The sequence below is a fragment of the Carcharhinus amblyrhynchos genome, chromosome 2, assembly GCF_965287045.1.
Source record: "Carcharhinus amblyrhynchos chromosome 2, sCarAmb.v2.hapA, whole genome shotgun sequence".
NCBI classification, from domain to species: Eukaryota; Metazoa; Chordata; class Chondrichthyes; order Carcharhiniformes; family Carcharhinidae; genus Carcharhinus; species Carcharhinus amblyrhynchos.
In genome coordinates, this window is record NC_137325.1 from 8,963,455 (window position 1) to 8,975,602 (window position 12,148).

Consider the following 12,148-nt stretch of genomic DNA (forward strand, 5'->3'; position numbering starts at 1 on the left):
CCACTGCTTGCTCTGTATTGGGAAGAGAGTGCCTAATCTTAACAAGAGAACTAAAATACATGATGATTTTGGATAATTGGTATTCTTTTGCTCACTCAATGTTGTTTCTCCACTGGGATTCCTCATTGGCTCTATTATTCCCTTGACTACCAATTGCTACAAATATCTAGCAACTACCCCCTGCATTAGTAATTTTGAGCAATCATGCTACAGACTAGCTTTAGCAATGCTGTGGGGAATTCACTACTATTTACCAAGTCATTCACGCTGTATTTACTATCCGCTGCAAAATTAATTCATTTTCTACTTCATTACTTCTGACCATTTTCCTATTGCACATTCACGCAAATTTAGTGTGAAGCAAGTGTGAAGTCTGTCAACTGAAAACTGACCATTCTTTATCAGGTTATTGAAATGTGTCTAAAGCAAAGCACAGTGGGACTTCCATCTCAAATGTCCCAACTTTCATCCGTGAGGCCAAGGTCTTGCAGCCAATTATACTATGATTGTGAAATCAATGCAAAGTAAAATTACTTTACATTAATATCAGAGCAATAATGTGAAAGTTCTCCTCTCTTATATTCATTGCTATCCTCTGTTCTCCTCATAAACTTGCCCAACAGTTCCTTTCTTTCCCTGCTATCCTTCCCAGCAAGTGTATTTAACTTGAAACTCCAGCTACACATTATTGCAAGAATTAATTTCTCCTTCTCCCTCTACAACAGGATCCAGTCCAGCTGCTTGATATTTCACTCATTTCTCCAACATACGCCTTTCTAAAGTTGAGACTCCTGTTGTTATTTGCCCTTCTCCATTGTTTGTTTTACTTTCAACTCAACCACATGCAATTGCTGTTGCAGTCCCATTAACCCTCACCATATAGACTCCTCAACCAGTTGAGCCACACGCAGAAACCACAGCAGCAATAGATTTCCTCGGGTGATAAGGTGTAATATACAGTTTGCTTTTCTAATCAAACATCAATTCAGAGATTTACTTAGCATCACCAGCAGAGGGCATTCGAACTCTGACTAAATTAAATCTGAATTGTTTCAGTAAGATCTGAGGATTAAAGAATTGCTTCCAAGAACCAATAATTATGACGCATGAAACAGATGCATTCTATTCTTAAATTGAAGCATGCCGTACTTACATATCCCAATTTGGAGCTGAACGCAGCTGCTGGGTTAACACTGGGAACTGCAAACAAAGGCACAACAGACACTTTGTTAAATATTAATTTCATATGGAGATCTGCATCCTGACAGTGTTTACAGCAAACTCTGATATACAGGAATACAGATTGCTTGGAACAATATTTAGCCCATCGATATTTATGATGAACATTAGAGGCATTTCCCTTTTGGCCAGACATGGGATTGTAAAGTAACTGTTAATATGACCTGAAATGTAATAATTCCACATTGATTTAGATGTTGCTTGTATCAGTTTAGGGCCCACACAGAACACTTCAGAATCACAGAATCCTTAGAGTGAGGAAAGAGGCCATTCTGCCCATCGAGTCTGCACCAACCACAATCCCACCCAGGCACTATTCCTGTAACCCCACATAATTACCCTGCTAGTCCGCCTGACACAAGGGGACAATATAGCATAGCTAATCAACCTAACCTGTACATCTTTGGACTGCAGGAGGAAACTCGAGTACCTGGAGGAAACCCACACAGTCACCTGAGGTTGGAATTGAACCCAGGTCCCTGGCACTGTGAGGCAGCAGTGCTAACCACTGTGCTGCCATAATGGATTGAAAGGTGTCACAATCTCAGATTGCTGAAAGAATGTTCTCCTTCAATAGTGGGATGACATTTCCAGTAAGTTGACTTCAACTCTGATGATCAGGAGGACAGTGTAACGATTTTCAAGAGTGTTAATCAAGCAAACAGCAATTATCTCACTTGCAGTAATCTATTTACCAGATTTAACAAGAGCCAATTTACAGTAAACTTCATCTTGCCAATGATGCCCTCATCCCATGAATAGATTAAAGATCTGATCTGTGGTACAACTAAATGGGAAAAATTCCTTTATCAGGTTCTTGTTCTCTTCAAGCATGGAGTAAATAATATCTTTCGTTCTGACCAGTGGACAGGATTTTGGAAGAACCACCACCCTGCTTTCAAACAATTCCACAGCAAAAGGACCAATTTCCACGCATTGAGCCTATCGGAGAGATGCAGTGGACTTAAAATATCAGAAGGCTAGCAATGCAGGGGACTGTTTTGATGCCCAACTCCAGGGACCCAGACAACATCAAGTTATAGCATAACAAAGCCATACATATGCAGTGGGAAACCGTCAGTTTTATAAATAGAAAATAAAGTCACAATTCTAAGAATTCATCTGATATGCTAATGAAATGCCTGGCATCTGCAGCTAGTCATTAACCACTGAAGTGTTTGCCACTTACCAGCTGTGAGTCGATCAGTCTTGTAGCAACTTCCTTATGAGTGGTCACTGAACAGAGGTAACACATCAAGTTCAATTTGGCTCTCGGTGCCCCTGCAGTCTTTTCACCAGCATCAATCAGTGAGCACAGCTGCTGTGTGAAAAGGGTCCAGTCCTGCCCCTTTAGGGATACCAGTTTCTCAGCTGCAATTTACCAAGATATAAGGACACCATTATTATTTTTTTTACCTCTACAATGCAATAGGTAGCCCTAGCACACTCTTCAACTATGAAGACTGCCATCTAAAGGCAAATTAGAGCATTTTTGCCAGAAAGAAACACTGTAAATAACTGTTACATTGGCATGACCAATAAATATCACATTGTGGAATATTTGCTTTCGAGGGGCATTCTATGTAGCTTGACAGATGCAGGTTAAAATGACTGATTACCCATGAAAATCAATTGGCAATCAAGCATTCAATTGTTCAAATTGTTGAATAGCTAGGCATTGTTCTTCCCTGAGAGGGTTGCTGGTTGTTATTTTGTGCAACACCTACCAACCTCCTAGTGCTCTTCTGAAATCTCAGTACCCAAATATGTCCTACAATCATTCAAAATGCGATGGAAAGGTGGTAGGACTGGAGGGTCTTAATGACATTACTGTTACTAGAGAGGTGGTGCTCGACAGACTGGAGGGGCTGATTGTGGACAAGTCCCCAGGACCGGATGGAATGCATCCGAGGGTTCTGAAAGAAATGGCGGAGGTTATAGTGGATGCCTTGGTGGTTATTTTCCAGACGTCGCTGGATTCCGGGGAAGTGCCGGAAGATTGGAAAACGGCTAATGTTACGCCGTTGTTTAAGAAGGGTGCCAGGCAAAAGGCAGGGAATTATAGGCCGGTTAGTTTAACGTCTGTGGTAGGTAAAATGTTGGAATCCGTCATTAAGGAGGAAATTGCGAGGCATCTTGAAGGGAATTGCTTGATAGGGCAGACGCAACATGGTTTCATTAAAGGGAAGTCGTGTCTGACAAATTTACTGGAGTTCTATGAGGATGTGTCTAGGGCAGTGGATAGAGGAGAGCCGGTGGATGTGGTCTTTCTGGATTTTCAGAAGGCGTTTGACAAGGTACCTCACAAGAGGTTATTGCAGAAGGTCAGGGGACATGGAGTTGGGGGTAGGGTGTTAGCGTGGATAGAGGATTGGTTGTCAAATAGGAGGCAGAGAGTGGGGGTCAATGGGTGCTATTCGGATTGGCGGTTGGTGACTAGTGGGGTGCCCCAGGGGTCGGTGCTGGGGCCTCAGCTATTTACCATTTATATAGATGATCTGGAGGAGGGAACCGAGTGCAGGGTGTCGAAATTTGCTGATGACACCAAGATTGGGGGAAAGGCAAATTGTGCGGAGGGTGTGGAGAGTCTGCAGAAGGATCTAGATAGGCTGGGCGAATGGGCCAGGAAATGGCAAATGGAATTTAATGTTGGCAAGTGTGAGGTGGTCCACTTTGGTAGGAAGAATGGTAGGAAGGACTATTACTTACGTGGCGAAAAACTGCAGCAGGCGACGGTGCAGAGGGACCTCGGGGTCCTTGTGCATGAGTCGCAAAAACCCAGCTTGCAGGTGCAGCAGGTGGTCAGGAAGGCGAATGGGATGCTGGCCTTCATAGCGAGGGGGATTGAATATAAAAGTAGGGAGGTCTTGCTGCAGCTGTATAGGGCATTGGTGAGGCCGCAGCTGGAGTACTGTGTGCAGTTTTGGGCACCGCACCTGCGCAAGGATATTTTGGCCCTGGAGGGAGTGCAGAGGAGGTTTACTAGGCTGATACCGGAGTTGAGGGGATTGAGCTATGAGGAGAGGCTGAATAAACTAGGCTTGTACTCGTTAGAGTTTAGAAGAATGAGGGGAGATCTCATTGGGACGTATAAGATGATGAATGGGATGGATAGGATAGAGGTGGAGAGACTCTTCCCGCTCAAAAAAGACAGTAGGACTAGGGGGCACAGCCTCAAGATAAAGGGGAGGCGGTTTAGAACGGAGTTGAGGAGGAACTTCTTCACTCAAAGGGTGGTGAATCTCTGGAATTCTCTGCCCGTTGAAGTGGTGGAGGCTGCCTCGCTAAATATTTTTAAGAAGCAGGTTGATGGGTTCTTGATAAGAGAGGGGATTAAGGGTTATGGGGAGAGGGCGGGAAAGTGGAACTGAGCCACGACAGATCAGCCATGATCTTATTGAATGGCGGGGCAGGCTCGAAGGGCTAGATGGCCTACTCCTGCTCCTATTTCTTATGTTCTTATGTTCTAAAATGGCAGATGTTCATCTAACGCATTAAAAAATTGATTTTTGTCATTTTCCCCCTTACAAAGAAATTGCAAACACACTTTCAGATGATGCCAGAGGGGGATAAGTATGAATAAGTTGCAGCCAACGCATCTCTCAGGAAGGGCAAGGTGAGTATGTGTAATTTAACTGGAACAACTAAGCATTTTGCAGAATTTGATTGCAAAGTGAACTTCACTCACAGCTTGCTCAAGAAACATGTCCTTTCCTGATAAGAAGCATCACAAAAATTCATTCCTTTTGGGCCAAATCCACCAAAATATTTTTCATGACACTCTACCAAAGGCAACTGATATTGGTCAGCCTCTTTAAAAGTCACACTCTTTCACCAATTTTTCTCTTTCCTCCTTTCACTTCTGTTCACTTCCGTCTACTTCTTGCTCAATCACCCTGCTCCTTCAATCCCTGCCTTCTCTCATTCTTCTTATCTCTCTCTTCCACTCTTCCTTTACTTCTCATAACACAATGAACAGGGAGATGCTTAGAACAGAGGAGCAGGTGAGTAGGCTGGCCAGAAAATACAGAGGCTAAACAGGCAGGCATTAGTAAGTGGATAGCTTTTCCAGTCCCATCCACCACCAGGGTCATCCAGTCCCGCTGAAAGTCAAAGGACTTTTGGTTGACCCGTGGCATCCCCCTGCAATCCTGGGGTCAGGTGCAGCAGGGCCAGAAAAACCCAGCCATGGTAGCAGATGTGACAGTAGGAAAGAAATGGAAGGCTAGGAAGCACTCGAAGCCGATCACTAAGCAAGTCAGTCAGGGTATACCTGGGAGCAGGTAGGTTTGAAAGCATTCAATGCAGGCATTCATCATACAAGATCAAAAAGAGCACGTGGACAGACCTAGCAATAAGCTGTGATTCTAAGCACCCAGAATTTGACCAAGCAACACTTGGACTGAGTGAGTGAGCAGACATACCTACAAACCCTCAGTCTGGGCAAGCAAGTAAATAGGGCAGGTCAAACTTGACTCATGGTGAACAAGTAAGCAGATGAATCAGGAATCACTTGCAAGCAGGGTAAGTAAATAAGACAACTTCACAACTGACATCAAATCATGGATCAAAAGGTTCTCAACTGGGCAAACTAAACTGTAATTATCAGTAGGTCATTTGTTATTGATATTACTCTCCTTCCTCAGCCACTCACTCAGGTTGACCTGCATGATTCAAAAACTCAACCTGGAGCTTAGTTTCAAAACTCTTCCTCTCCTGTACCAAAACTACATTTTTCCAATTTCTATTCCAACTTAGTCCCTCCTTTATTTATATTTCTGTCAATTTTTTTTACGAACACTTACCTGAATAGGCTGGAACACTTAACGTTTTAGCATCAAACTTCATGGGTGTTGGTTTCAATATCTATAACAAAACACACAGAGAAATATGTTTATTAGGACAACTAGCAGTTGAAGACTGCAATGTTACAGAGAAATACGATGCAATGCACAGAGAAATATGATGATTCAGAAAAAACACTGGAGAAACGAAAGCAAGTAATGTTTGATTGAAATTAAAGTTTTTTAAGTTTGAGAATATTCCATCCTTATAACACATATAGTATGCTCTACTCTTCAAGACAAAGTAATTGAATTTGAATCAGCTCATAATTTGAACACTGCTTTGCTATGTTATTACTTCACTTAATTCAAATTAAGCAAGTCAATGTTTTTTCCAACAACTTAAAATACAAATAGATTATATTCATAAGAAGAAAAATAGTGATAGGAAGGATTTCAATGACTTTTCTAAACAACGTCCTATGCACACTGTTAGGTTTTGTAAAACTGATCATCTTTCCAAAGAAAAGATTTGGTAATGAGTTCAATTTAAATGATGTATCTCTAGGACACAGCGGGCTTGTCCTAGTTTCAAATTCTCCTCCTATATGCTGCATTGTCCCAAGCAAGAGGAGAGTACATGTTAACAAGGCAAGCCTGGGACATGATTTCCATAACGACTGGTGACAATGGTTAATTTGCTATCTAATTTCATACTTCTTGCAATCAGCATACCCATCATTGTTGAGATTGCTGCATACATTTCAGCCCAGCATGAAGTGTCTGCCAATATTCCACTATTGACTGGGGGAGACTGTGGGCCTGCACACTATGTGCTTGAGGTTCCTCTTAATCCTCAACAACCAAACTCCCAGCTATAGCTGAATAGCTGTGACTGCCTGATGAATGCATCAAGAGAGTTGAAGGTTATGGGAATAAAATTTGAGCGGAGTCCAAAGGCTGAAAGATGTCCAAATGTATAATTTTTCGGGCAAGTCTTGCAACCAGCAAGTGTCAAATGTGGAGCTTTGCATTCCTTTGGACCCAGCTGGGGTGCCAAGAGGAGGATCATAATGTTTGGTGAGCCAGAGATCTCCGTGAATTTTGCCCAGGCTTTCACTCTGGAAAGGGCATTACAGTTTCACTGCAGAGTATTAGCACAACACAGGAGACAACAGTTACAAGTGATAGCCCAACTCAAAAGACGTAGAGAAGGGGCGTTACATGCTGCCTTCCAGTGGGAGTGAACATGGTGTCCGACATATCAGCCACTGGCCACCTTAAGTCAGGCAACCCTGACTAGTAAGCTGCTGATCCACCACAGTCCATCAGCTTCTTGGAGCTTAGATTCTCCACTCAACGATGGGACCAAATCCATCACATCAGGCAAAAAATTAAGAGAGATAACTCATTCCAGTTGGTGAGCTGGAATGTCAGGACCACATGCACTAGATTGACAGACATCTGCAGCCGGTCAATACTATGCTCAGTGATCAACATGGAACTTGATAACTGAACACTGACATTGTTTCCCTATAAAAATCAAGGCTAGAAGGGCATGGATCACTGAAAGAAAAACATTCCACATTCATTTTGCAAGGACAGAGTTCTGAGGAAACACAGGAACAGGATGCATGCCCAAGTTCCCCTCCAACTTACTCACCATCCCGATTAGGAAATATATTGCTGTTTCTTCACTGTCGTTTGATCAAAATCCTGGGACTGCCTCCCGAACTGCACTTCCATCACATGGACTGCCATGGTTCAAGAAGTCAGCTCACCATGACCTTATTGCCTTAAGAATGGGCAATAAATGCTGGCCCAGCCTGAGCTGCCCTCATCCCATGAATGAACAAAAAGAAATAAGGCCTTGTTGTAAGGAACTCACTACTCTCAATGATAGAACCTCACCACAAATGTTTCAGAATGCGTACTATCCCTCTGCCTCTCAACCCAAATAACCTCAAGAGTATCTACATTCCAATTCAGAGGAGAAAGACCAATTCTATGACGAACTTGATTCTGCTATCAGCAGAATCTCTAAACCAGAATACTTTTACCTACTGGCGGGAGCGGGGTTTCAGTACAAGAATGACTCTCTTGCCATGACCTAGGAAAGATACATAAGAATGGGTAGAGACTGCTAAAGCTCCGCTGCTATCGTGACTCTGTGTAACTAATATCTTCTTTCAGAAGAAATCATTCCACAAGGAATTTTCCCATCCCACCCTCCAAGGGAATCGTAGCTGAACCAGTAAGCTTTAAGGTACTGATAGATAAAGATTAAGTGTAGTCCTCAAGTTAAAGTGCCAAATTGGGGGAAGGCTGATTACAACAATATTAGGCAGGAACTGAAGAATGTAGATTGGGGTTAGATATTTGAGGGCAAATCAACAACTTGCAAGTGGGAGGCTTTCAAGCGTAAGCTGATAGGGATTCAGGACCAACACATTCCTGTAAGGATGAGGGATAAGTATGGCAAATTTTAGGAACCTTGGATAACGAGAGATATTGTGAGCCTAGTAAAAGAGAAAAAGGAAGCATTTGTCACAGCTAGGAGGCTGGGAACACACGAAGCAAGTGTGGAATACAAGGAAAGTAGAAAGAAACCCAAGCAAGAAGTAAAGGGGCTAAAAGGGGCCACGAAAAAGCATTGGCCAGCAGGATTAAGGAAAATCTCAAGGCTTTTTATACATATATAAAGAGCAGAGGGTAGCCGGGGGAGGGTTAGCCCACTCAAGGACAAGGGAGGGAATCTATGCATGGAGCCAGAGGAAATGGGCAAAGTATTAAATGAGTACTTTGCATCAATATTCACCAAAGAGAAGGACTTGGTGGATGATGAGTCTGGGAAAGGATGTGTAGATAGTTTGAGTCATGCTGAGATCAAAAAGGTGGTGGTATTGGGGTTATTGAGAAACATTAAGGTAGACAAGTCCCCGGGGCCTGATGGGATATACCTCAGAATGCTGAGAGAGGCAAGGGAGGAAATTGCTGGGGCCTTGAGAGAAATCTTTGTATCCTCACTGACTATAGGGGAGGTCCCAGAGAATTGGAAAATAGCCAATGTTGTTCCTTTGTTGAAGAAGGGTAGCAAGAATAATTCAGATAATTACAGGCCAGTGAGCCTTACATCAATGGTAGGGAAATTACTGGAGAAGATTCTTCGAGACAGGATTTATTCCCACTTGGAAATAAGTGGATGTATTAGTGAAAGACAATATGGTTGTGTCTCACAAACTTGATTGAGTTTTTCGAGGAAGTGATGAAGCTGATTGATGAGGGTAGGGCAGTGGATGTTGGCTGCATGGACTTCAGCAAGGCCTTTGACAAGGTCCCTCATGGCATTCTGGTGCAGAAGTGAAGTCGCATGGGATCAGAGGTGAGCTGGCAAGGTGGATACAAAACTGGCTCGGTCAAAGAAGTGGAGATGCTGGTGCTGGACTGAAGTAAACACAGTAAGAAGTCTCACATTGTCTGTAATTTTAAGTCTTGATTATCTGTAAAGACTCGCATGCCAACTATTATTTTGTAAATTGAGTTTGTGCCTTTATATGCCCTGTTTGTGAATAGAACTCCCACTTATCTGACGAAGGAGCATCACTCCGCAAGCTAGTGGCTTTTGCCATCAAATAAACCTGTTGGACTTTAACCTGGTGTTTTGAGACTTCTTACTCGGTCAAAGAAGACAGAGGGTAGCAATGGAAGGGTGCATTTCTGAATGGAGGGCTGTGACAAGTGGTGTTCCTCAGGGATCAGTGCTGGGACCATTGCTGTTTGTAATACACATATAAATGTAACTGGTTTGATTCGTAAATTTGCGGATGACGCAAAGATTGGTGGATTTGCGGATAGTGATGAGGACCATTAGAGGATACAGCAGGATATAGATCAGTTGGAGACTTGGATGGACAGATGGCAGATGGAGTTTAATCCAGACAAATGTGAGATAATACATTTTGGAAGGTCTAATACAGATAGGAAATATACAGTAAATGGCAGAACCCTTAAGAGTATTGATAGGCAAAGGGATCTGGGTGTACAGGTATTCAGGTCACTGTAAGTGGCAATGCAAATGGACAAGGTAGTCAAGAAGGCATACAGCATGCTTGCCTTCAACAGCCGGGGTATTGAGTTTAAAAACTGGCAAGTCATGTTGCAGCTTTATAGAACCTTAGTTAGACCACACTTGGAATATAGTGTTCAATTCTGGTGGCCACTCTACCAGAAGATTTTGGAGAGGGTACAGAAAAGATTTACCAGGATGTTGCCTGGTATGGAGGGCATTAGCTATGAGGAGAGGTTGGAGAAACTTAGTTTGTTCTCACTGGAACAACGGAGATTGAGGGGCGACCTGATAGAAGTCTACAAGACTATAAGAGGCATGGACAGAGTGGATAGTAAGAAGTTTTTTCCCAAGGTGGAAGAGTCACTTACTAGGGGGCACAGGTTTAAGGTGCAAGGAGCAAGGTTTAAAAGAGATGTACAAGGCAGATTTTTTACACAGAGTAGTGGGTGCCTGAAACTCGTTGCCGGGGGAGGTAGTGGAAGCAGATACGGTAGTGACTTTTAAGGGGCTTCTTGACAAATACATGAATAGGATGGGAATAGAGAGATATGGTCCCCGGAAGGGTAGGGGGTTTTAGTTAAGTCAGGCAGCATGGTCGGTGCAGGTTTGGAGGGCTGAAGAGCCTGTTTCTGTGCTGTAATTTTCTTTGTTCTTTTCTTTATGTCTTGAGACATCCAAGATCTTGGCATTGGCACCACCTGGGTCCGATCATCACCAGAGATGACTCACCGAACAGCAATTGCAATAAACACAGCTACCATAACACCAACTGCGATGTTGGTCACTCTGGTGTGCACCAAGGTTAGGATGCAATCCTTGAAGTTTTTTGATTCATACAGAAAGGCTGTCCTCATATCGATGTCAGCCATACTACCTATTCAGCTAAAAAACCAACAGTCCTTTGATTCAATTGAACAAGAGCTCTCAACTGGACATTATGGCATGAGGATTTGAGTACAGTAGCAAAGACGTCTTTCTGCAGCTGTACAAGGCCTTGGCGAGACCACACCTGGAGTATTGTGTATGGTTTTGGTCTCCTTATATAAGGACTGTTGAAAGCAAATTACTGCGGATGTTAGAATCTGAAACAAAAATAAGAAATGCTGCAAAATCTCAGCAGGTCTGACAGCAGCATCTGTAAAGAGAGAACAGAGCTAACATTTCAGTCTGGATGAGCCTTCCTCAGCTGAAAGGATATACTTGCCACAGAAGGAGTGCAGCAAATGTTTACCAGACTGATTCCAGGACTGGTAGAATTGGCTTATGAGAAGAGATTGAATCAGCTGGGCCTGTCTTCACTGGAATTTAGAAGAATGGGAGGGGATCTCATTGATAAAGGGCTGGACAGACTGGATGCAGAAATGTGAATGCAGGGATGTTGTCTCTATTGACTGGGAGAGTTTAGAACAAGGGATCATATCTCAAGAGTCATAGGCCTTGTTGGACCATGATGAGGAGAAATTTCTTCAATTAGAGGGTGCTAAAGCTGTAGTATTCCTTACCACAGAAGACTGTGGAGGCCAAATCACCAAACATATTTGAGAAAGACATAGACATATTTCTGGACTGTAAAGGGGTCAAGGGAGAGCCCTAGAATATGGTGCTGATACAGAGGATTAGCCATGGTCATACTGAATGGCAGAGCAGGCTCAAAGGGCCAAATAGCCTACTCCTGCTCCTATTTTCTATGTTTCTATTTTTCAAGCATTCCCACACCCATTGTAGAAGCAAAATGGAACATACTTTGAGACACCATCAACAATACCACACTCTCAAAATACGGGAAACAAGAGCAGGAAAATGCTGACTGGTTCACCTTGGAGGGTGGGATGGGAAAATTCCCCCCTAAGAGTCTGTTACGCACAAATCAGTAGAGGTCCACTGTGATAACAACTCAGATTTCATAACTACAAACATCACACCTAACTTCTGTTTTTTCTCTATCTTGTAGAAGAATCTCAACCTTAAATTATTTGGGTTTGAAGCAATTTATCCTCACGTATCAGCAGGAGGCAAATACCTAATTCTTAGTTAAATGCAATGTAAAATTACAGAT

At 42.9% G+C, this 12,148-nt stretch overlaps 1 protein-coding gene across 4 annotated transcripts in view; it reads right to left on the reverse strand.

Moving 5' to 3' along the window:
- Positions 1 to 12,148, reverse strand: part of ulk4 (unc-51 like kinase 4) — a 390,892-nt gene that overhangs the window by 335,309 nt on the left and 43,435 nt on the right. For all 4 annotated transcript variants that reach the window (XM_080201895.1, XM_080201896.1, XM_080201897.1 and 1 more), the window contains exons 14-16: positions 6,045 to 6,105; positions 2,429 to 2,610; positions 1,154 to 1,200 (exon numbers count right to left, since the gene is read on the reverse strand). In XM_080201895.1, the coding sequence (XP_080058021.1) occupies positions 1,154 to 1,200; positions 2,429 to 2,610; positions 6,045 to 6,105 (290 nt within the window). The remainder of the gene's footprint in view (positions 1 to 1,153; positions 1,201 to 2,428; positions 2,611 to 6,044; positions 6,106 to 12,148) is intronic.